General features: G+C 45.2%; 1 protein-coding gene across 1 annotated transcript in view; it reads right to left on the bottom strand.

Annotated features, from left to right (window-relative positions):
- Positions 1-324: 324 nt before the first annotated feature.
- The window catches only part of GLRA3 (glycine receptor alpha 3), a 562,486-nt gene continuing 535,899 nt past the window's right edge, over positions 325-26,911 (bottom strand). The window contains exon 9 of the mRNA XM_073656226.1: positions 325-1,636. Coding sequence (XP_073512327.1) covers positions 1,364-1,636 — 273 coding nt within the window. The 3' untranslated portion in view covers positions 325-1,363. The remainder of the gene's footprint in view (positions 1,637-26,911) is intronic.

Below are 26,911 nucleotides of genomic sequence, written 5' to 3'. Positions count from 1 at the left end.
ACTTTGTCATTGATGATCTATCATTAGAATAGGTTATTAATGTCTGATTGGTTGAGGTCCGACACCCAGCACCCTGTCGAGCAGCTGTTCTCAGTGTTGATGACCGCCGACAGGAACTGCCCAATTGTGGAGCTGCTCCATCCTCTGATAGTGGCCGCATCTGGGTACTACACATCCACCTCCTATTCAAATAAATAGGAGGCATATATGCAGTAACCTGCCACTGCCACTATAAGAAGAAGGAGCAGGTCTGCAATTGAGCAGTTTAAGCTGATGGCCACTGATACCGAGAACAACTGATCGGTGGGTGTGTTGGGTGTTGGACCCCGACCTATCAGACATTGATGACTTATCCTGCAGGGAACAACCTCTTTTAGGTTTATTTTGGCATATTCTAAAACACTTCAGAATTTATCAAAGTTAGCGCACATAAAGTGTCACATTTTCTCATAGCTATCATTAAAGTCGCGATCTAATTTTCCGTTTTGAATATGAAAGGAGCAATCTGATGTGGTGTTATGAGCAATGCTTTCATTTTTCTACTTTTCTTTTGAACCAATTTTTATATATTTCTCCTTAATTTCTGTTATCTACGTTTCCATGCCAGCTTCACTTAATTATATCATAAATGTATATATTTTTTAAAGTGACATCACATAAGTGACATCTTCATAATTTAGTTTCCTCCCTGACAGTACATATCTCAGAACATATTCTGATTGCTATTCATGGTAATGTATCTTCTCCATTACTCATATACAGATATTGGCTACCAATACCACAATCGAGGTAGTCGGCTTTTTAACAATGGTGCAGTGAATTTTACTGTTTCTTAAAGTCTAAGCAGATGTGATCTGAAAGGACAAGACTTGAATCCATAATATGCTATGTCGCATTTAATGTTCACTAGGTTTAATGTTACTTACTAGGTTTAATGTATTGTGAGCAGATTGATAAGCTTTGCCATCCTTTCAGGATTTTTTGTGTTGTACAAAATGTGACATTAATCATGTTTTAAAAATAGTTTTTACTGCCTAAAAATATAAGTTAAAGGTTTTCACAAACTTGAAATAAAAAGGTCAATAAGTTTGTGGTCACTTTAAAATCTACAACCAATTTAGCTTTTTGGTCCTGTTGTGTATAATATACAGTAAAAAAAATCACTTAAAAAACAGTAAGCTTTGTGTACTGACACCTCTGAGTAATATCATGTAAAAACAGTTGGCAGTATAGTGTAGCTGTGATTGTGTTATTTTCAGTTTGATTTGAAAAGCTTTTATCTATTAGGGAAAAATGGAATTAAGACGTTGATGTCCATACTTTTGTGGACAACCTTAATGTTGACATACCAGCATTTAGTCTTTTAGTCTTGCTGGTGAAAGTCCTCATGTCTTAGAATTTTGTAGATCACCCAGTAGAAGATGTTGAATATTAAAAAGGCCAGTGGGAAACAGGCTCGAGAAATTGTGTCTATCTTTTTTGCTCTGTCAATAAACACTTTTCTCATCTCTTCATGGGTTTTTGGTGCTATAGGTGCTGGGTTAGGTCCCTTTGGAGTCACGCCATCTTTTGCTTGTAGACAAGGTCCCATACCATATGCTGTAAAGCTGAAACGATTTTCTCTCGCATCATCATCCTGCAATGACACAGTTAGACAACTTTTAATCGTGGTCATTTCTTGAGCTAGGCAATATAATTGAAATAATTAAAAAATATTCACGGTTTGGTGTGTTTCTGACAGAAATAATGGCATTGATCTATCTTGTTTTGTAGCATGGCCAAATCAAAATAGGTTTCTACAAATGTTGTCATCAAAAAGATAAGTCTTCCCAAGTCATCAATCCTACTAAGATATGTCAAGATATGAATTCGCATTGCGTTGCAAAACGCAGCATGACCATTTCTACCGTGATTACACTGCAAATTCGCGGCCATTGAGGAACAATGAAACGCAGCAAACCCGCAGGTATATGTGGATTTGCTGTGTTTCAATTAAATTCAATGGCCGCGAATTTGCAGCGTAATCGCGGTGCGTGTGGTACCCAGGATGAAGAGGAGACTACAACTCCTCTTCATCCCGGCTACCATGCGGTGAAAAAAAGAAATAAAAAAGTTAAAAATAAACAAAACCTGTATATTCACCTCTCCGGCGGCCCTCGGTCTGCTCCCGGCCACGTCCTCTCTCCTTGGCGTCACGTGGTGTACTGTCAGGACCTGCGGTGACATCATTTAGTCACCTGATGGTCACGCGACCGCTGATGTCGACGGTCAGGTGATGGTCGCGTGACCATCAGCTGACTAAATGACATCACCGCAGGTCCTGACAGTACACTGCGGGACACCGAAGAGAGAGGACGCGGCCGGGAGCAGACTGGAGGAGACCAGAGAGGTAAGTATACAGTTTTTTTTTTATTTTTAACGTTTTAATTCTCTTTTTTTTACTATAGATGCTGCATTTAAATCATCAGTTGTTCACACATTATAAATCCATGCCGGTTGCATGGATTTATATTGTGTGACCAACTTGTCAAGCACTTTTCCAATCTCTTGGAAAACTGCTTGAAAAAACGCATGCGAAAACGCATGTAAAAAAGCTGAAAAAACACTTCTCTCTGGCAGAAAAAACGCATGTAAATCTGCATGCGTTTTTTTCTGCCAGAGAGAGGCAAAAACGCTCTGCATCAAATCTGCTACGTGGGCACATAGCCTCAGAGTACAGTATCCTGGGCAAATTCCACAGAAAAATGAGAAATCCAGCACAAATCCAGGAAATGTGAAAAAAGTTAAAACTCCATTTATTGTGAAAAAGTTAAAACAAGACAAAGGGACTTAGGTGTCACAATATTTCACTTTTTTGTGGAATCTGTTGAAGGTTTGGAGCCTGACTCTTATCCTTGCACAAATCAGGTGTGAACCACCTGAAGAAATTATACATGGTGAGCTGAACTTTTTTCTTTATACAAGTATCCTGGGCAAAGTATGACCTGTGATCCTACCTATGTCTAGAATAATCTGGAAGAGGTGCGAGTCGCCAAGGTAGTGATATATTACACTGTCTGTAATGTAATAATACCATGGTTCCTTTCACATTTGTCAGTGACATACTGTACACACTTTTTTATTGGTAAATACACTGAAAAGGGATGCACATCTTTGAATCCATTTTATTGCGCTGATGTACCTAAAAAATGAAACAACTTTGAGAGTAAGATGCATTTAAAATATAGTGCTTGTTATGCATACTGTTTCTATGCATACCTACAGTGAAGGAAATAATTATTTGATCCCTTGCTGTTTTTGTAAGCTTGCCCACTGACAAAGACATGAACAGTCTATAATTTTAAGGGTAGGTTAAATTTAACAATGAGAGATAGAATATACAAAAAATAATCAGGAAAATCACATTGTATAAATTAGATATACTTATTTGCATTTTGCGGTGAGAAATAAGTATTTGATCTCCCACAAACTATTATGAGTTCTGGCTCCTACAGACCAATTAGACACTCCTAATCAACTAGTTACATGCATTAAAAACAGCTGTCTTACATAGTCACCTGTATAAAATACTCCTGTCCACAGACTCAATTAATCAGTCAGACTCTAACCTCTACAACATGGGCAAGACCAAAGAGCTTTCTAAGGATGTCAGGGACAAGATCATAGACCTGCACAAAGCTGGAATGGGCTACAAAACCATAAGTAAGATGCTGGGTGAGAAGAAGACAACTGTTGGTGCAATAGTAAGAAAATGGAAGAAATGCAAAATGACTGTCAATCAACATTATTCTGGGGCACCATGCAAAATCTCACCTTGTGGAGTATCCGTGATCATGAGGAAGGTGAGAGATCAGCCTAAAACTACACAGGGGGAACTTGTTAATGATCTCAAGCCAGCTGGGACCACACTCACCAAGAAAACCATTGGTAACACATTACGCCTTAAAGGTTTAAAATCGTGCAGTGCCCGCAATGTCACCCTGCTCAAGAAGGCAAGGCCCATCTGAAGTTTGCCAATGAACACCTGGATGATTCTGTGAGTTATTTGGAGAAGGTGCTGTGGTCAGGTGAGACAAAAATTGAGCTCTTTCGCATTAACACAACTAGCCGTGTTTGGAGGAAGAGAAATGCCTATGACCCAAAGAACACCGTCCCCACTGTCAAGCATGGAGGTGGAAACATTAGGTTTTGGGGATGTTTCTCTGCTAAGGGCCCCCGCTTAATTGTAAAGTGCTGCAGAATATGTTGGCGCTATGTAAATAAAAATTATTATTATTATAAGGGCACAGGACTACTTCACCGCATCAATGGGAGAATGGATGGAGCCATGTACCGTAAAATCCTGAGTGACAACCTCCTTCCCTCCCCCAAAGCATAAAGCCAAGGCAACAAAGGAGTGGCTCAAAAAGAAGCACATTAAGGTCATGGAGTGGCCTAGCCAGTCTCCAGACCTTAATCACATAGAAAACTTATGGAGGGAGTTGAAGCTCCGAGTTGCCAAGCGACAGCCTCAAAATCTTAGTGATTTAGAGATGATCTGCAAAGAGGAGTGGATCAAAATTCCTCCTGACATGTGCACAACCCTCATCATTAAGTACAAAAATCGTCTGTCTGCTGTGCTTGCCAACAAGGGTTTTGCCACCGAGTATTAAGTGTTGTTTTCCAGAGGAAACAAATACTTATTTCTCACTGCAAAATGCAAATAAATGTATCTAATTTCTACAATGTGATTTTTTTGATTTTTTTTTGGATATTCTATCTCTCAATTTTAAAATTATCCTACCCTTAACCCCTTTACTCCCCAAAGTGGTTTGCACGTTAATGACCAGGCCAATTTTTTCAATTCTGACCGCTGTCACTTTGAGGTAATTACTCTGGAATGCTTCAACGGATCCCCCTGATTCTCAGATTGTTTTTTCGTGACATATTGTACTTCATGATTCTGGTAAAATTTATTCGATAACACTTGTGTTTATTTGTGAAAAAAATTGAAATTTGGCGAAAATTTGGAAAATTTTGCAATTTTCAAAATTTTTATTTTCATGCCCTTAAATCATGTTAATAGTTAATAAATAACATTTACCACATGTCTACTTTGCATCAGCACAATTTTGGGACCAAACTTTTTTTTTATTAGGGAGCTATAAGGGTTAAAGTTGACTAGCGATTTCTCATTTTTCCAACAAAATTTACAAAACCATTGTTTTAAGGATCACATCACATTTGAAGTCACTTTGAGTGGTCTTTATGACAGAAAATACCCAAAAAGTGACACCATTCTAAAAACTGCACCCCTGAAGGTGCTCAAAACCACATTCAAGACCTTATTAACCCTTCAGGTGCTTCACAGGAATTTTTGGAATGTGGAAGAAAAAAATTAACATTTAACTTTTTTCACAAAAATTTTTCTTTTTTCAAGGGTAACAGGAAAAAATGGACCACAAAATTTGTTGTGCAATTGCCCCTGAGCACGCAGATACTCGATATGTGGGGAAAAAACACTGTTTGGTAGTGCACGGCAGGGTTCAGAAGGGAAGGAGCGCCATTTGACTTTTTGAATGTAAAATTTGCTTGAATAATTAGCGGACGCCATGTTGCATTTGGAGCCCCTGATGTGCCTAAACAGTGGAAATGCCCCACAAGTGACCCCATTTTGGAAACTAGACCCCTCAGGGAACTTATCTAGATGTGTGGTGAGCACCTTGAATCCCAAGGTGCTTCACATAAGTTTATAACATTGAGCCATAAAAATAAAATGTTCACATTTTTGCAACAAAAATGTTTTTCAGCCTCCAATTTTGCATTTTAATGAGGGTAACAGGAGAAATTGCACCATTCAATTTGTTGTGCAATTCCTCCTTAGCACGCTGATACCACATATGTGGGGGAAAACCACTGTTTGGTCGCACGGCAGGGCTCGGAAGGGAAGGAGGGCCATTTGACTAATTTGAATGTAAAATTTGCTTGAATAATTAGCGGATACCATGTTGTGTTTGGAGAGTCCCTGATGTGCCTAAACAGTGGAAACCCCCACAAGTGACACCATTTTGGAAACTAGACCCCTCATGGAACTTATATAGATGTGTGGTGAGCACCCTGAACCCCCAAGTGCTTTACAGAAGTTTATAACATGGAGCCTTGAAAATAAAAAAATCAAACTTTTTCCACAAAAATGATTTTTTTAGCCCCAATTTTTTATTTTCACAATGGTAAGAGGGGAAAATGGACCCCAAAAACTTTTGTTCTGTTTCTTCTGAGTATGCCAATATGCCATATGTGGGGAAAATACAGTGTTTGGGCGCACGGCATAGTTCAGAAGGGAAGGAGCACTGTGTGACTTTTTGAGCGCAAAATTGGCTGGAATCGAGAGTGGATGCCATGTCGCGTTTGGAGAGCCCCTGATGTGCCTAAATAGTGGAAACCCCACACAAGTGTCCCCATTTTAGAAACTATACCCCTCAAGGATTTTATCAAGGGGTATAGTGAACATTTTGAACCCAGAGGTACGACAGAATTTGATAACATTAGGTCATCATATTGAATAAGTTGTCATTAGTCTTGAGCACAAGTGCTCGCTACCTGAGTTTGCATCGGGTACTCAGGTATGAACCATGTTTCGCGCATGCTCAAGTGACATGTTCGAGTCCCTGCCCGCATGTTTCACGGTTATTAGACACCCCAAAAAAACATTGCGGGGATCGGTCATGCATAGCAGGCAATCCCCGCAAGGTTTTTTTTGGCCGCGAAGCATATGGAGAAGAGACTCGAGCATGTCACTCGAGCACCTGCGATACTCAGTGTATAGCAGAGCACCTGATGCAAACTCAAGTAGTGAGCACTTGCGCTCAACACTAGTCACCATGTCATCTTTTTTTTTTACTTTTGAAAAAAATCCCAACCCTAACCCCAACCCCAACCCTAACCTTAGCCCAACCCTAAACCCAAGCCCAACCCTAGCCCAACCCCATCCCTTGCCCAACCCTAACCCGAAGCCCAACCCTAACCCCAACCCTAACCCCAAGCTCAATCCTAGCCCAACCCCAACCCTAGCCCAACTCTAGCCCTAAACCTAGCCCAACCTTAACTCTAGCCCACCCCTAATCCTAGCCCAACCCTAACCCTAGCCCAACCCTAGCCATAACCCTAACCCTAGCCCAACCTTAAATCTAGCCCAATCATAGCCCTAACCCTAGACAAACCCTAACCCTAGCACAACACTAACCCTAGCACAACCCTAATCCTAACCCTAGAGTTTATTTTTTACGCCATTCCTTGTGCGGTATAAGTGATTAGACGACTTTATTCTTCAGGTCGGTGTGATTACGCCGATACCAGAATCATATTGGGTTTTTATGATTGACAGCTGTCACACACTAAAAGATGCATTTTTTTTGCAAAATCTAGTTTTTGCATCGCCATATTTTGAGAGCTATAATTTTTCCATAGTTTGGCCAACAGAGTCATGTGATGGCTTGTTTTTTACGGGATGAGTTGACGTTTTATTGATACCATTTTCTGGCACGTGCCAGTTTTTGATTGCTTTCTATTTCGATTTTTAGGAGGCAAAATAAACAAAAACCAACAAGTCAGGAATTGTTTTTTTTTTAATTTTTATGCTGTTCTGCATGTGGTAAAATTGATAAGGTAGCTTTATTATTCGGGTCAGTACGTTTACAGCTGTAAAAACATTTAAATAATTTTTCTATGTGTTGGCGCTTTTACACTTACAATAAAAGCTATTTTATAGAAAAAAAAAATTTTTTGCATCGCTTTCTTCTGAGAGCTATAACTTTTTTATTTTTTAGCTGATGGAGCTGTATGGCAGCTTGTTTTTGCGGGACAAGATGATATTTTCAGCGGTACCATTTATTTATATTCGTCTTTCTGATCGCATGTTATTCTATTTTTTGTTTGGCGGTATGATGATAAAGCACTGTTTTTTGCTTCGTTTTTTTTTTTACCATGTTCACTAAAGGGGTTAAGTAGTGGGACAGTTTTAGAAGTCTGGTCGTTCCGGACGTGTCAGTGCCAAATATGTGTACTTTTATTGTTTTTTTTTTCATAATAATATTTATTGATGGGTACATTATATTTTAATTATTGGTGGATTATTTTTTTGATTTTTTTAAAAATATTTTTACAAATGTTGTTTTTTTTTTTTCATTTTTTAACACTTTTTTTACTTTTATACTTTGTTCCGCTCTGGGACTTTCACTTTTTTTTAATTCTGATCGCCAGTATAGCATAGGGATGGAGCACCATCCCTGTGCTATACAGGCTGTCAGCGCTGCAGATGCAGAAGATACTTTGGTCATGTGACGCGCCCCCTGGGCCGTGGGGTACTCGGTAGCCGGGCTGGTCGGTGCTGGGGATGTCACAGTGGCAGTGACCCGGTCTGTGACCCAGGGTGGCCAATAAAAGGGGAATAAAGTAAAAGGGGAATGAAGTTTTTATAGCTTAATGTTCGTGACGCCACCTGTGGTATGCGGCTATATGGAGCCGCCGCTTTGGTGCAGGTCCTCTGGAGCTGCTGGTGATGCAGCAGAGTTTGTTCAGCTCTCCACAGGTAGAGCTAAGCTCCAGGGCGGTGCAGTGATGATTAATGAGGTAGATGTTGCTGTGTAGTGTAGTGCAGGGGATGGCGCAGATAATAATTCTAGGACACAGTGGGGTGCAGTCTTCAAGGTTTACTCACACTTGTTTAACTCCAGGTTTCCAGGACCAGGGTAACCTCCCACGTTGTCCTGTGTTTACCAAGGGAGGGGTTCAGCAAACTCCCAGGTGTTTCAGGAGTACATAACGGGACCCCATTCTGTGTGCCTTCCTCGGTCGTCTTCCTGCGCTAGCTCTTACCCTCCTGCCCTGTGACTCCCAACCAGTGTCCCAAGCCGGTAACCTTGGATCTTGGCGGGCAACCGGAAGTCCCCTGAATCCTATATGGCTACCTTTTCGGCGATATAGTTGCGGCTGTGAGCAACTGCACCCTGATAGTTCAGAAGCCTCCAGTTTCTAGCTGAGCCTTGTAGTTCTCCACTAGTTAGGGGCCGGTCCCCTTTGCGGCCTGATCCCCCCACGTTCCTGCAGACTCGTGCGCACGGGTGGCTTCCGTACTCGCCGTGCCCCTGGGATCCCCTCATTTCTGGAGCCTTCCCTCTGCTCCCGTCCTCTTACAGCCTGTCCTCCTGGGTCTCTCAATCTAAGCCCTCTCCTCTGAGCAGAGCTCCTACAGAGCTCCTGCTCCCACTCCTTCTCCTCAGACTGAACACTCTGACTGGACTCACTCTCCCAAGATGGCTCCCCATTTTATACACCTACTAAATTGCTCCCCTGTGCAGCTTCCTCCTCCCACACCCACTACATGGTTCCCCCTCACTCGGTTACCCCACTTCCAACCAGGGACAGGGTGAGATGCAGAACCTCTGTGGAGACTGAACCCGCAGGGGCGCCACACATGCACTGTGCATGACCAACGTATCTTCCTGCTCTCTGGTGACCAGGATGTTGTCATGATGACATCGGGTCATCATTGCAACATCCGGGAAGCCGCGGCAGACATCTTTGGATGTCGGCAGGAGAGGTAAGTATCGCAATCACCTCCCCTTGCCCCCGCAATGCTGCGGGACCACTCTCAGCACATAGCAGCGGGTGTCAGCTGTGACAATCAGCTGACACCTGGCGGCAATCGTGCCCGCACAGCCTGTGTGTGGGCGAAATCAACAGGACGTACTAATACATATCTGGGTCTTAAGTCCCAGGGCACAGATACGTATTAGTACGTCCTGGGCTTTAAAGGGGTTAAAATTATAGACTGTTCATGTCTTTGTCAGTGGGCAAACTTACAAAAACAGAAGGGATCAAATAATTATTTCCTTCACTGTATGTATCTCCATGGTTATAGACAATAAACACTGTCTAATCTTGCAGTCATAGCCCCATTTACCAGACACTGCATTCTGCTACTGTGATTTGGTAACATTAATGAAAACATGGCATGGCACAGATTCTTTATTAGGACATTAAAGGTACTCTGCTCTTGAACACTTTCTATAAACCAGAACATAGTCTGGAAAGCTAGGATTACATGAATTGCAATTTATGTGATGGTCATCATTTAAAGCTACACATCCTCTGCATTTTTCTGTTTTGCTTGGAGTGATATTTGCAGCGATTAGATGACACTTTCATATTTTAATGCATGAACGTTAAGCAAGTTAGACTCATTTCACCATCTTCATAGCTACCAATCTTGATACATATTTTATTTTTCACTATGGAAAATAAGACTGGTTTTGACATGACTCAAAGTTGTAGTACTAGGTGTAGTCCATGAAGTCTCAAAAAAATGTCTCTAGCTGACACCCAATATATATATTTATTATACTAGTGGACCCTCTTGTTGTTCATAAAATCACTGACAGTGAATGGGGTCCATTTCTAAAGCATGACCCTGGCTTCACTTTCAACAGAAGTATTCTTTGCTAGCATTCAGCAAAAATATTTACCTACTTACCTTATGTATACTACTAGTTATATAGAACCCTATGGAGTTGGCTTGCTTCAAGGTTTAAGTATTAGAAAATATACAAACCCTTATAATCATATTCTAGCCAAAAACATTTTTTTGATAAATGGTAGTTGGACCCTTGACAATCTAAAACATAATACCTAATTAGTGGATGGGTAATCTTTTTGCCTGGAGTACTCATTTATACACATTGTGAGGAGCTGTTCACAGACTAAAGACTATTGAACCAATGGACATAGAGCAGAGTCTAAGGCTCTAAGGGATGCAGACCTTTTCCAGGACAGAGCACAGTTATGGCGATCTTATTGTGGTGTTTTATTAGAGATTTGCTTGCTCATCAGATTAAGGTGCACAAATCTCTCCTGGAAAGTGCTCAGCCTCAGGAATCGATTTTTCCATTCAGTGACAATAGGCAGAGGAAGACGTGCAGACTGGATCTTATGTATACATAAGGCCAGACACGAGATTGTACGTGACCTGGGGGAGGTCATGTACAATCATGGGCGGAGCAGTGCAGCACTGTTCACCTTCAACAGCTTCCAGAAGCCGTGGAATCCGGAGGATGCCGTGGTTGGATGCAGTGGATACAAGTTCGATTCTCGACGGGTACGTGTGGAGTTTCCCATATCAAACCGGGGATAAGAGGGAGGATATGGAGGACCCCGTGGAAGGAACAGACCCCTGTCCCAGCAAACTGAATACAGAGTCCTAGTCTCAGGACTTTCCCCATTGGGGAGTTGGTAAGATCTGAAAGATCACGTGAGAGATGCTGGAGAAGTCTGTTATGGAGATGTACACCAGCATGGAATGGGAATTGTGGATTTTACTTGGAAGGGAGATATGGAATATACTTTGAGGAAACTGGATGATACAGAGTTTCATTCTCATGAAGGTGAAACCTCTTACATCCGTGTCTGTGCTGAAAGAAATGCCAATGGACTGTCCCCGGAAAGTGAAGATGGATAAAAAATTTCATAAACTGGAGCCCAGCGCTTGCAGTGCTGAAATAGAGGGGGAGGAGTGTGAAAGGCTGTCCACGGACTAAATATTATTGGACCAATGGACATAGCACGGAGCCCATGGCTCTAAGAAATGCAGACTTTTGCCAGCACTGTAATGAACACGCCTGGACTGACTGGCGTGTGTGTGTTTAGTGGTTCCACTGTGCCATGAACCGGAGAGTGCCTGGAGGGGCGTAACTAAGTATCTGCTCAATACGACCAAGGTCGCACGACGGCATACGACGCCAGTGCACCAGGGAGGAACCGAGCAGAGGGACCAGGGTCTGCTCCAGGTCAGACTCCGGACACGGCTGTTGACCCACACTGGGGAATGCGGGAACAGGCAGGCTAGAGCGCAGGCTGGGTAGGGTCCAGTACAGACTGGGAGACTAGTTCAGAGCCACAGATGCGGTAATCAGAGTAAAGCGAAACCGCAGGTGCGGTAGACAAGGCTGAGCAGAGCAAAACTGCAGACGCGGTAGACAGGGCTGAGCAGAGCGAAACCGCAGACGCGGTGGACAAAGCTGAGCAGAGCAAAACCGCAGACGCGGTAGACAAGGCTGAGCAGAGCGAAACCGCAGACGCGGTAGACAAGGCTGAGCAGAGCAAAACCGCAGACGCGGTAGACAAGGCTGAGCAGAGCGAAACCGCAGACGCGGTAGACAAGGCTGAGCAGAGCGAAACCGCAGACGCGGTAGACAAGGCTGAGCAGAGCGAAACCGCAGACACGGTAGACAAGGCTGAGCAGAGCGAAACCGCAGACGCGGTAGACAAGGCTGAGCAGAGCGAAACCGCAGACGCGGTAGACAAGGCTGAGCAGAGCAGAACCGCAGACGCGGTAGACAAGGCTGAGCAGAGCGAAACCGCAGACGCGGTAGACAAGGCTGAGCAGAGCGAAACCGCAGAAGCGGTAGACAAGGCTGAGCAGAGCGAAACCGCAGACGCGGTAGACAAGGCTGAGCAGAGCAAAACCGCAGAGGCGGTAGACAAGGCTGAGCAGAGCGAAACCGCAGACGCGGTAGACAAGGCTGAGCAGAGCAGAACCGCAGACGCGGTAGACAAGGCTGAGCAGAACGAAACCGCAGACGCGGTAGACAAGGCTGAGCAGAGCGAAACCGCAGACGCGGTAGACAAGGCTGAGCAGAGCGAAACCGCAGACACGGTAGACAAGGCTGAGCAGAGCAGAACCGTTGACGCGGTAGACAAGGCTGAGCAGAGCGAAACTGCAGACGCGGTAGACAAGGCTGAGCAGAGCGAAACCACAGACACAGTAGACAAGGCTGAGCAGAGCGAAACCGCAGACGCGGTAGACAAGGCTGAGCAGAGCGAAACCGCAGACGCGGTAGACAAGGCTGAGCAGAGCGAAACCGCAGACGCGGTAGACAAGGCTGAGCAGAGCGAAACCGCAGACGCGGTAGACAAGGCTGAGCAGAGCGAAACCGCAGACGCGGTAGACAAGGCTGAGCAGAGCGAAACCGCAGACGCGGTAGACAAGGCTGAGCAGAGCAGAACCGCAGACGCGGTAGACAAGTCTGAGCAGAGCGAAACCACAGACGCGGTAGACAAGGCTGAGCAGAGCGAAACCGCAGACGCGGTAGACAAGGCTGAGCAGAGCGAAACCGCAGACGCGGTAGACAAGGCTGAGCAGAGCAGAATTGCAGACGCGGTAGACAAGGCTGAGCAGAGCAGAATTGCAGACGCGGTAGACAAGGCTGAGCAGAGCGAAACCGCAGACGCGGTGGACAGGGCTGAGCAGAGCAAAACCGCAGACGCGGTGGACAGGGCTGAGCAGAGCGAAACCACAGACGCGGTGGACAGGGCTGAGCAGAGCGAAACCACAGACGCGGTGGACAAGGCTGAGCAGAGCGAAACCGCAGATGCGGTGGACAAGGCTGAGATAAATCGCCGAAGAGGAAAACAAAGACAAAGCAAAGGGGACAGAGCTCTGTTCACACGGAACAGACTGGAAAAGAAAGGCAGAACCAGATACACACAAGGTACTTGCAAAGAAGTAGCGAAAGGACTCCAACTCACAAACGGAAGTACAATGACAACGAGTAGAAGTTAGGTGCAGTTTCAAACTCTACAGAAAAAGGGAGCAAACGGACATAAAGACAAAACAGGTAAGAAGCTAGGAGACAGTTCAGACAGTAACTGTACTGCAACAAATACAGGAGCGAGTCTGGGTATGCGGCCCCCAGAGGGCGAGACGAACAGGCTAGGAGCGTGTTCAGACAGGCCTGGAAATACAGGCTCAGGAAGGCAGACAGACAGCTGGCTAGAGTACACAGACAGGACACAGTTCAGACACGGGAACTGATACCGCAAGGCAGGAAACATAGCCAGGACCTGGCACATCAGTGACAAGACGCCAACTGACAGAACAAGATGCTCAGGCAAGGATTCCAAGGAGGAGCTGGGTTAAATACCAGGTGACAGACAGCAATAGGCTGAGGACGCATCAGGGGAGTGTCAGCAGCAGCTACAAGAAACAGGAAGTTCAGCGGGCGTCACCCTAAACAGCAAGAGCAAAGCAAAACAGACAACATGGAAAGAAGCCCGAGTGGCAGTCTGGACTGGAGATCAAGTGCGCGCTCTTGCACAGTGGGAGATGGACCACTATGCAAGGACGCCGCCAGGTATGTTACAAGCACGGAGCACTGGTTGCTTCTATCTTGTTGTATTTTATTAAAGATTTGCTTGCTCATCAGTTTAAGGTACACAATTCTCTCCTCGAAAGTGCTCAGTCTCAGGAATCGATTTTTCCATTCAGTGACAGTAGGCAGTGGAAGACGTGCAGATTGGATCTTATGTATACATAAGGCCAGACACGAGATTGTACGTGACCTTTGAGAGGTAAATGACATCAGGAAGGAGGCCGAGGGACTTCAGGACACTGGGTCTTCCATCACCCTGGTCAGCCCAGATATTGTTCCCCAGAACACCATTTACCAGGCTGCCAAGTGACCATCCCCCTAGTTGGGGGTCAGCACTCTGGGAATGTGCAGGAGAAGGAGCTGGAGGAGTTGTTCCATTGGTACGGGCAGATCCGTACCATTGTTCTGAAGAATCGCGGAGGATGCAGCGCAGCACTGTTCGCCTTCATTGCGTACCAGGAGCCGTGGAATGTGGAGGATGCCATGTTTGGACAAAATTGATACAAGTTCGATTCTCGACGGGTATGTGTGGAGTTTCCCAGGTCAAACCGAGGATAAGAGGGAGGATATGGAAGACCCTATGGGAGGAACAGACTCTCGTCCCAGCAAACTGAATACAAAGTCCTTGTCTCAGGACTTTCTCCATTGGGGAGTTGGCAAGATCTGAAAGATCATATGAGAGATGCTGGAGATATCTGTTATGCTGATGTACACAAGGATAGAATGGGAATTGTGGAGTTTATTTGCAAGGAAGACATGGAATATGCTTTGAGGAAACTAGATGTTTCAGAGTTTCATTCTCATGAAGATGAAACCTCTTACCTTCGTGTCTATGCTGAGAGAAATGCAGATGGACTGTCCCCGCAAAGTGAAGGGATAGTCTCTCTTGCTGGAGCCCAGCACTTGCAGTGCTGAAAAAGTGGGGGAGGAGAGTGAGGAGCTGGCCATGGACTAAAGACTATTGGACCAATGGACGTAGAGCGAAGTCCAAGGCCCTAAGGAATGTAGACTTTTTCCATCACGGAGCACCATGTGCATCAATCTTATTCTTGTGTTTTATTAGAGATTTGCTTGCTCATCAGTTTAAGGTGGACAAATCTCTCCACCTTAAAGCCTCAGGCATCAATATTTCCATTCAATGACAGTAAGCAGAGGAAGGCATGCAGACTGGAGCTTATGTATACATAAAGCCAGACACAAGATTGGTAAGCAGGTAAAGCAATCATTCCATTGCTCTTGTTAGTGTCTCAGAGTCCTTAAATGAGCTATTGTTTCATATGAGACTGCATATTGATTCTTGGTGTATGTTAATTTGTGAATGCCTGCTGATTATATATTGCATCAGCCTCTTGCAGTTTACTAATCTACTCAACTTAGGACAAATATGCAGGTTAATTGAACTATCGAACAATGAAGGATTACCTCCCCCCTCCTTTCCCCAATACTGTGGAAGAATGTCCTGAATGGGAGCTATGGGTATAAAATCTCTGGCTGCCTTTGTAGAGGGACTCTACAGAAACATCCCAAGGATCCATCTGGTGGAATACAGATCTGCTCCTCTGCCCATCACTGAACTCACAAAAGAGGTTTGGAGAAACCCAGTTGGGACTGCACTATATGTTGTTGCCGGCTGGAGCTGAATACACTTTATGTGACTGTAGACTTGTGAATCCTCACAGCATGCACAGTGAGTGCTGTCAGGATTCTCTGGTGCCAGTGCCAAGTGTGGACAATCATGTGACCACAAGTATGGGCTTTGCATACTTCTGGCCACATTCTGACTAGACATGTCCCCGTGTACATCTAGTGAGCACATGACCGCATGTATGCAAATCGCATACTTGCGACAATGCGCTAGCCTTCCCACTCCTGGCGCCAGCACCTGAGAATACTGACAGCATGAGCACTGTATGCTGTAAGGATTCACAACTCTGCAGTCACTTACCCCAAGCCTGGACAGCCCCTTTAACACCTTTGCTGCACTTACCTCCTTTTTCAAAAATTCAAGAGAACCCATTTATTTCTACATGTTTAAAAACTAATCTATTTCTTACAATTTTATATTCAACTATGAAACAATACTTAAATAAGATTAAGGCCACAAATTCTAAATACCAAAAAAGACAATTTTCACCTTGGAAGCATTAGCATGTAATGTAGCTTCATTTTGAGCATAATCACAAGTAATTATAAACTATTTCATCCTCCAGTATTTGTTTCCACTTCATGGACATTGTACAATGCTTAACAATATTTTTCTTGCTTCATACTACACAGCAGATGTTCATTTAAATTGTTTTAGCTTGAAGGAACTACAAATACATTTATTGGGGTGCTAAAGCGAGGACACAGCAAAAAGCAGTTACAGAAATGCCTAAAGACAAATGCATATATATTTTCTACAGAGTCAGAAGGTACCACTCCTGTAAAAGTCATAAGTGGCAATGTTCTCAGAAAAAAGCTGTTAGCTCTAGAAATTATTAGATAACTTGCTTAGAAATAGAGACATTTCAGATTTATAAATTAGGCTCTTGTGCCCTCTACTGCTTTATAGGTAAAACTAATTTTTGTAATACTTAAACGCTGCCCTATGTGTTCTCTATTTATTGTTTGGTAGTAGAAGGTACCATTCTGTAAATGTTCTACAAATTATACCAACGTCAAACCAAGAATTTTATAGCAATGATTAATGGGACTAAAACTATGATGGCTGATGTGCTGCCTTGCAAGGGCAACAAAAAAGGCAATTAAAAAGGCAACATGTTTTGCAAAAGATACTGTGTGTGAAATTACACTAAGTAATTAAACAGAAGAAGGACCACAAACATGAACAAGCCACACATGAAGTTCTGCTAATAAGTACAGGGTAGAGTTCCACAGCAGTGGTGTATTGGATTATTAAATAATTAAATGAAGCATTTGGATACAATTATTTTTACTAAAGTTAATTTTTAAAGGGTTAATCTGGTTCAAGCCAACTATCACCTACAGTTAGGTCCATATATATTTGGACAGAGACAACATTTTTCTAAATTTGGTTCTAGACATTACCACAATGAATTTTAAACAAAACAATTCAGATGCAGTTGAAGTTCAGACGTTCAGCTTTCATTTGAGGGTATCCACATTAAAATTGGATGAAGGGTTTAGGAGTTTCAGCTCCTTAACCCTGTTTTCAAAGGGACCAAAAGTAATTCGACAATTGACTCCAAGGCTATTTTATGGACTGGTGTGGGCAATCCCTTCGTTATGTCATTCTCAATTAAGCAGATAAAAGGCCTGGAGTTGATTTGAGGTGTGGTGCTTGCATTTGGAAGGTTTTGCTGTGAAGTAAACATGCGGTCAAAGGAGCTCTCCATGCAGGTGAAACAAGCCATCCTTAAGCTGCAAAAACAGAAAAAACCCATCCGAGAAATTGCTACAATATTAGGAGAGGCAAAATCTACAGCTTGGTACATCCTGAGAAAGAAAGAAAGCACTGGTGAACTCATCAATGCAAAAAGACCTGGGTGCCCACGGAAGACACCAGTGGTGGATGATCGCAGAATAATCTCCATGGTGAAGAGAAACCCCTTCACAACAGCCAATGAAGTGAACAACACTCTCCAGGAGGTAGGCATATCAATATCCAAATCTACCATAAAGAGAAGAATGCATGAAAGAAAATACAGAGGGTTCACTGCACGGGTTCACTGCGTCTGGTGATGTCCATGAGTTCAAGACTTCAGGCAGTCATTGCCAACAAAGGGTTTTCAACCAAGTACTAGAAATTAACATTTTATTTACAATTATTTAATCTGTCCAATTACTTTTGGTCCCTTTAAAAACAGGGTGGCACATGTTAAGGAGCTGAAACTCCTAAACCCTTCATCCAATTTTAATGTGGATACCCTCAAATGAAAGCTGAAAGTCTGAACTTCAACTGCATCTGAATTGTTTTGTTTAAAATTCATTGTGGTAATGTCTAGAACCAGAATTAGAAAAATGTTGTCTCTGTCCAAATATATATGGACCTAACTGTATATACTAGTTAGGTGATTTGGCCCTGAGAAAGATAGTTCCATAGGCTTTCAATAAATTTAACTTCATCTGGCAGGAGTATTGCAGCCAGGGGAGAACCAGAAGAGAATAGGTACATGAGACCCACATTCTAGCAATTCGAGGTTTAGGATGGGGGTGTAAGTGGTTTAATTTCTCTGTGTGATTGGAAGGCTCCCTCTAAGCTGTATACTCTGATAAGGTAAAGTTAAAACCTCCAAACTCTACATGCTGATAAAGCTTTAAAGGCCCCGTCACACATAACGAGATCGCTAGCGAGTGTTATGCACACGCCCGGGCTAAGCGGCGTGTGCGTGTGATTGGTAGTGATTCCACTGGACCGTGCCGGAGAGTGAATGCCTGGAGGGGCGTGACTAGGTATTCACCCGATCCGACCAGGGTCGCACGACGGCATACGACGCCAGTGCACCAAGGAGGAACCGAGCAGAGGGACCAGGTGCTACTCCAGGACAGACCCCGGACACGGCTGTTGACCCACACAGGGGAATACAGGAACAGGCTGGTAGGCTGGCACACAGACTGGTGGGTATAGGCAGGCACGACTGGTATGCAGGCAGGCGGGTATGCAGGCAGGGGGGTAAAGACAAGCACAGCTAGAGTGCAGACAGGGAGGCACTAGCAGGTAGGAACACAGGCGGGATAGGACCCAGTACACACCGGGACTAAGGAACAATACAGGCAGAGGGTTACAGGCAAGCACAGCTAGAGTGCAGACAAGGCTGAGCAGGGAGGACAGGGCTCTGTTCACACGGAACAGACAGGAAGGGAAAGACAGAGCCAGATACTCACACAGTACTTGCAGAGACAACAAGCAGGAGTTAGGTACGAGTTCAGACTCTGCAGAAAAAGGAAGGGAACGGACATAGAGGCAAAACAGGTAAAGGACAGGAGAGAGTTCAGACTGGAACTGAGTGTACGGAGGAGACCGACACTGCAGAGGGATACAGGAACAGGTCTGGGAATACGGCCCCCAGAGAGGCGGAACGAACAGGCAAGGAGCGTGTTCAGACAGGACAGACCAGACACAGGAGCGGGTCTAGGTAATCGGCCCCTAGAAGGCAGGAGGAACAGGCTAGGAGCGTGTTCAGACAGGTCAGACAAGATACAGGAACGGGTCTAGGTAATCGGCCCCTAGAAGGCAGGAGGAACAGGCTAGGAGCGTGTTCAGACAGGCCTGGAAATACAGCCTCCAGGATAGGCAGACAAGAGAACACAGAAAGGACTCAGTTCAGACACGGGAGCTGATACCGCAAAGCAGGAGACATACAGGACTCAGTTCAGACACGGGAACTGATACAAAAAGCAGGAGACAAGAGACGGGACCTGGCACCTTCAGAGTGCAAGCACACACTGAAGGAAACACTATGCTCAGGCAGGGATAGAAGGGAGCTGCTGAGCTATATACCAAGTGACAGACAGCAATAGGCTGAGGACGCACAAGGGGTGTGACCCACAGCAGGTACAAAAGGCAGGAAGTGATCGGGCGCCGCCCTTAAGCAGCAGAAACAGACACAAACAGACAGCATGGAGGGAAGCCAGAGAGACATTCTGGACAGGAGATCAAGTGCGCCCTCTTGCACAGTGGGAGATGGACCACTATGCAAGGACGCCGCCAGGTATGTTACAGTACCTCCCCCCTTACGCCCCCTCTTCTTCAGGCCTGCCAGAATCTTCCGCAGGGAATTCGAGGACCAGTCGTTCACTGGGTTGGAGGGGGACAGAGACTTAAGGGTAATCTCTGCTTCGAGGTACATCTTGTCAAGCTCACAGGAAGAAATAGACGGGTTATCAGGTACATAATGAGGAAAAGTCACTGTCTCTTTGTTATCTGGTGGTATCCCGGAGGATTCAGGAAACAACTGGAGGTCCTCCGCCGGGTCGGAGGGGTGTAGAGACTCAGGAGTAACCTCTGCTTCGGAGTACACTAGGTTGGACTCACTGGACGAAGCGAGCGAGGTATCAGGTACAGAGTATAGGAAAGTCTCTGTCCATTCACCACCAGGTGGCACCCCGAAGGATTCTGAACACAACTGGAGGTCCTCCGCCTGGTCGGAGGGGTGTAGAGACTCAGGAGTAACCTCTGCTTCGGAGTACACTAGGTTGGACTCACTGGACGAAGCGAGCGAGGTATCAGGTACAGAGTATAGGAGAGTCTCTGTCCTTTCGCTACCAGGTAGCACCCCGAAGGGTTCAGGAGACAACTGGAGATCCTCCGCCTGGTCGGAGGGGTGTAGAGACTCGGAGGTAACTACCACTTTGGGGTACCCATTGTCAGGCTCACAGGACGAAGCGGACAAAGTATTGTGTACCGGGTGTAGAGAAGTCTCTCTCCATTTGTCATCGAGTGGTATCCCGGAGGGTTCAGGAGGCAACAGGGGATCCTCCGCCAGGTAGTAGAGGTGCACAGACTCTGAGGTAACCACAGCTTTGGAGCATCCTTGGACATGCACACCGGTTAAAGAGAGAGAAGCATCTGATGCCGGGTGCAGGAAGTTCTCCTGTGTGGAGTCTGGATGGGCAGAAGTCTCTTCAGCCAGGAGAACTGGTGCACTACCCACGCACATTACCCATTGGGGTTTCTCCGGGATACAGGGAGATGAAGCTTCAGTAGGGACTTCAAGGTTGGGGTCAGGAGGTCTCAGGGAGGACAGACCCTGGCGTGACGGCTTGCCTCTAAGTCTAGCACGTCTGGACTGCCTCTTGAGGTTGAGAGAAGTATTCCGGAAAGCGTAGTCACCCTGTGAGGATTCTGGGTGGGCAGTAGTCTCATTGGGCTGGAGGACTATTGCGCTACCCACACACATTACCCGTCGGGGCTGCTCCGGGATATTGGGAAGTGAAGCTTCAGCAGGGGCTTCAGAGTTAGGGTCCTCGAAGACCATACGAAAGGCCACCAGGAAGGCCTGCAGGTCAAGGATGACAGGATCCCATGCTTCCCATAGGGGGGTGACCCATTTCAAGGCATCACCCGCTAGGTAATCAATCATAAAGGCCACTTTAGCCCAATCGGAAGGAAAATAGAGAGGGTAGGCCTTAAAGTGTAGCATGCATTGCTCCACAAATGCACGACACTGTCTTGGATCCCCATAGTAACGTGGCGGATCCGCAGGAACGAGAGCTGATAGATCCATCTGGACGGGTGCGTAATTCGCCTGGAACTCAGCTAAAGGGGGGAAAAAATTAATTTATTTATTTATTTTAATGCATGTATTCGCTGGAAAAACTTCTCAAAGAGCGAAGGCCGTGGGGCTCAACGGGAACCATGGCCTGAGCATGCTGTTATGCACACGCCCGGGCTAAGCAGCGTGTGCGTGTGATTGGTAGTGATTCCACTGGACCGTGCCGGAGAGTGAATGCCTGGAGGGGCGTGACTAGGTATTCACCCGATCCGACCAGGGTCGCACGACGGCATACGACGCCAGTGCACCAAGGAGGAACCGAGCAGAGGGACCAGGTGCTACTCCAGGACAGACCCCGGACACGGCTGTTGACCCACACAGGGGAATACAGGAACAGGCTGGTAGGCTGGCACACAGACTGGTGGGTATAGGCAGGCACGACTGGTATGCAGGCAGGCGGGTATGCAGGCAGGGGGGTAAAGACAAGCACAGCTAGAGTGCAGACAGGGAGGCACTAGCAGGTAGGAACACAGGCGGGATAGGACCCAGTACACACCGGGACTAAGGAACAATACAGGCAGAGGGTTACAGGCAAGCACAGCTAGAGTGCAGACAAGGCTGAGCAGGGAGGACAGGGCTCTGTTCACACGGAACAGACAGGAAGGGAAAGACAGAGCCAGATACTCACACAGTACTTGCAGAGACAACAAGCAGGAGTTAGGTACGAGTTCAGACTCTGCAGAAAAAGGAAGGGAACGGACATAGAGGCAAAACAGGTAAAGGACAGGAGAGAGTTCAGACTGGAACTGAGTGTACGGAGGAGACCGACACTGCAGAGGGATACAGGAACGGGTCTGGGAATACGGCCCCCAGAGAGGCGGAACGAACAGGCAAGGAGCGTGTTCAGACAGGACAGACCAGACACAGGAGCGGGTCTAGGTAATCGGCCCCTAGAAGGCAGGAGGAACAGGCTAGGAGCGTGTTCAGACAGGTCAGACAAGATACAGGAATGGGTCTAGGTAATCGGCCCCTAGAAGGCAGGAGGAACAGGCTAGGAGCGTGTTCAGACAGGCCTGGAAATACAGCCTCCAGGATAGGCAGACAAGAGAACACAGAAAGGACTCAGTTCAGACACGGGAGCTGATACCGCAAAGCAGGAGACATACAGGACTCAGTTCAGACACGGGAACTGATACAAAAAGCAGGAGACAAGAGACGGGACCTGGCACCTTCAGAGTGCAAGCACACACTGAAGGAAACACTATGCTCAGGCAGGGATAGAAGGGAGCTGCTGAGCTATATACCAAGTGACAGACAGCAATAGGCTGAGGACGCACAAGGGGTGTGACCCACAGCAGGTACAAAAGGCAGGTAGTGATTGGGCGCCGCCCTTAAGCAGCAGAAACAGACACAAACAGACAGCATGGAGGGAAGCCAGAGAGACATTCTGGACAGGAGATCAAGTGCGCCCTCTTGCACAGTGGGAGATGTACCACCATGCAAGGACGCCGCCAGGTATGTTACAGCGAGATTGTTGATACGTCACGGTTTTCGTGACGCAATAGCGATCTCGCTAGCGATCTCGTTATGTCTGACAGGTAGCAATGATCAGGCCCCTGCTGTGAGATCGCTGATCGTTACAAAGCTTCCTGGACCATTCCTGGGTCGTTGCGCTCCCGCTGGGCAGTGTGCATAGCTGTATTTGACACCTTATCAACGACCTCGTTAGCGATTCAGAACTGAGACTTGTAGGCATGCATAAATTGGAGTTTCCTGTGCCCCTCGTCCCTGATTGGTGGTCGCTACTGCGTCCTTGTTTTTTGGATCCCACCAGCGTTCTCCGGCTGTGACTCCACTTTGAAGAAATCAGACATCTTTAGCGAGGTAGGTATTGTTTGGGGTCTCAAATGAGTTTCCATTTTTAATTCATTTATAGGACATCTACCAATTATCTGCTATCATCGCTCTTCAGGGAGGGAGGGCTTGGCTTCTATCTGTATATATATGCATTTGCATGGGCAATTTTTGCATTTTAGGGGTCTCGTGCACACACTCCCACACAGCACGTTTTCTGACACGCTGTCCTGGCCAACCGCTTCAGAGTTTTTCACACGCCAATTAACATGAAGCTTAAATCAATAGACTCTGTTGTTTTGGCCTGTTGCACGCTTCACAACTTTCTTCATCGATGTGATGCACATACGTACTGTCCGCCTGGCTTCGTGGACTCTGTGGACCTAGCCAATGGGGAAGTGGAGCTCGGTGCATGGCGTGCAAATGATCCTGCAATTGCAGGCCTTCAACCAGTGGGACATGGCAGAAACACCCATGATGCAAAGACCTGCCGCGACAACTACTACCAGTATTTTAACGGTCCTGGTGCTGTTCCTTGGCAGCATCAGAACCTATAGTGGGCAACTACTCATGTTTCTACACTACTGACATTTCTGTACTGATGTGTCTAATAAACTGTGTGTTCTACTATGCAAAAGCTTTGTTTCTCATTCTTTCAGTAGTAGCAGTAGTCACCGCATTAAGCAGTCCATATATATATATACATATGTATACACATGCGTATACAGATACATACATATATACATACATACATACATACACACATACATGCACGCATAAACAGTACAGACCAAAAGTTTGGACACACCTTCTCATTTAAAGATTTTTCTGTATTTTCATGACTATGAAAATTGTACATTCACACTGAAGGCATCAAAACTATGAATTAACACATGTGGAATTATATACTTAACAAAAAAGTGTGGAACAACTGAAAATATGTCTTATATTCTAGGTTCTTCAAAGTAGCCACCTTTTGCTTTGATGACTGCTTTGTACACTCTTGGTATTCCCTTTATGAGCTTCAAGAGGTAGTCACCGGAAATGGTTTTCACTTCACAGGTGTGCCCTGTCAGGTTTAATAAGTGGGATTTCTTGCCTTATAAATGCTTTTGGGACCATCAGTTGTGTTGTGCAGAAGTCTGGTGGATACACAGCTGATAGTGATACTTAATAGACTGTTAGAATTTGTATTATGGCAAGAAAAAAGCAGCTAAGTAGAGAAAAACAAGTGGCCATCATTACTTTAAGAAATGAAGGTCAATCAATCCGAAAAATTTGGAAAACTTTGAAAGTGTCCCCAAGTGCAGTTGCAAAAACCATCAAGTGCTACAAAGAAACTGGCTCACATGAGGACCGCCCCAGGAAAGGAAGACCAAGAGTCACCTCTGCTTCTGAGGATAAGTTTATCCGAGTCACCAACCTCAGTAATCGCAGGTTAACAGCAGCTCAGATTAGAGACCAGGTCAATGCCACACAGAGTTCTATCAGCAGACTCATCTCTACAACAACTGTTAAGAGGAGATTTTGTGCAGCATGCCTTCATGGTAAAATAGCTGCTAGGAAACCACTGCTAAGGACAGGCCACAAGCAGAAGAGACTTGTTTGGGCTAAAGAACACAAGGAATGGACATTAGACCAGTGGAAATCTGTGCTTTGGTCTGATGAGTCCAAATTTGGGATCTTTGGTTCCAACCACCGTGTCTTTGTGCGACGCAGAAAAGGTGAACGGATGGACTCTACATGCCTGGTTCCCACAGTGAAGCATGGAGGAGGAGGTGTGATGGTGTGGGGGTGCTTTGCTGGTGACACTGTTGGGGATTTATTCAAAATTGGCTACCACAGCATCTTGCAGCGGCATGCTATTCCATCCGGTTTGCATTTAGTTGGACCATCATTTATTTTTCAACAGGACAATGACCCCAATTACACCTCCAGGCTGTGTAAGGGCTATTTGACCAAGACGGAGAGTGATGGGGTGCTACGCCAGATGACCTGGCCTCCACAGTCACCAGACCTGAACCCAATCGAGATGGTTTGGGGTGAGCTGGACCGCAGAGTGAAGGCAAAAGGGCCAACAAGTGCTAAGCATCTGTGGGAACTCCTTCAAGATTGTTGGAAGACCATTTCCGGTGACTACCTCTTGAAGCTCATCAAGAGAATGCCAAGAGTGTGCAAAGCAGTCATCAAAGCAAAAGGTGACAACTTTGAAGAACCTAGAATATAAGACATATTTTCAGTTGATTCACACTTTTTTTGTTAACTATATAATTCCAAATATGTTAATTCATAGTTTTGATGCCTTCAGTGTGAATGTACAATTTTCTTAGTCAAGAAAATACAGAAAAATCTTTAAATGAGAAGGTGTGTCCAAGCTTTTGGTCTGTACTGTACATTTGTGTACTTGTATGTAAACATATTCATCCATGTGCTCATACATATTTTTAAGTACATAAATATATACACACACACTCATATACACATACGTATACAGATAACTATATATACACATACATACTCTCAAACACACAGATATGCATACACATAAATGGCCATTTACATCTCTATATATATATTCATATAAATATATGGACATCCATACATCTGTACAGGAACAATGCACACACCAGTGTTCCCGTCTGACCGGAGAGGCAGTAGCGATCCCATCTGACCGGAGACGCAGTAGCGATCCCGTCTGGTGGGCGGTCTTCTGTTAAACCAAGGCTGCCCAATCAGAACGCAGTAGCGTCCACCAATCGGAGATGAGGGGGCGCGGAAAAGTAATTTTATGCACACCTTTGTGACACAGTACAGTCCCTATAAAGGTGTGGATCGTTGAAATAGCTGCTGTGTGAAAGCGTCCCAACGACCGCCGAGATCGTTAGTTAGATCGCTGGGGCGGCCGAAATCGTTGGGAAGTTCTGCATGTTTGACAGCTCCCCAGCGATCATGAAACGACTCGCCAGCGATCCCAAAACCGTGATGTACTAACGATCTCGCTAGCGATCTCGTTATGTGTGACGGGGCCTTTACTTTTGATCTTCTGTTATGTTTGCGCAAAGCAAATAGGCAAAAGTAGATAGGAGTATTGAATCCTCAAAGGGGTTATCTGGGACTTCATTATTGATTATCCCTCCCTTTCGTAGGTCATCAATATCAGATCACTGTGGGTCTGACTACCAGGACCCGCATGAACAGCTGATAAGAGGGGCTGCAATACACCAGAAGTGGCAAAGCTTCATACATTGTGTGGTGGCTTGAATGTTTTGGCTTTTGGTTCCACTCACCACCACCACAAAATGTACAAAGCTGTGCCTCTTCTGCTGTGCCACAGCACCTTCAAACAGTTTATTGGTGGGAGCCGCAAGTTGAATACCCATTGATTTGATATTTATCATCTAATTACAGTGCTTTGAAAAAGTATTCATGCCTTGTGAACTTTTCCACATTTTTTTCACATTACAACCACAAACTTAAATGTATTTTATTTGAATTGTATGTGATATAGCAACACTAAGTAGCAAGTACTTGTGAAATGTAAAGGAAATGATACATGGTTTGCTAAATATTTTAAAAATCTAAATCTTAAAATTGTGAGGCACATTTGTGTTCAGCCCCCTGTAGTCTGATAATTTGTAGGACCACTAATCACTGCAATTACTGCTGCAAGTCTTTTGGTGTATGCCTCTACCAGCT

This window comes from Phyllobates terribilis, unplaced genomic scaffold (assembly GCF_046119375.1).
Source record: "Phyllobates terribilis strain yellow unplaced genomic scaffold, ASM4611937v1 Scaffold_1__5_contigs__length_1240528914, whole genome shotgun sequence".
NCBI lineage: Eukaryota > Metazoa > Chordata > Amphibia > Anura > Dendrobatidae > Phyllobates > Phyllobates terribilis.
The sequence above is the reverse complement of the archived record's forward strand: the minus strand, read 5'-3'. Positions and strand labels throughout refer to the sequence as shown.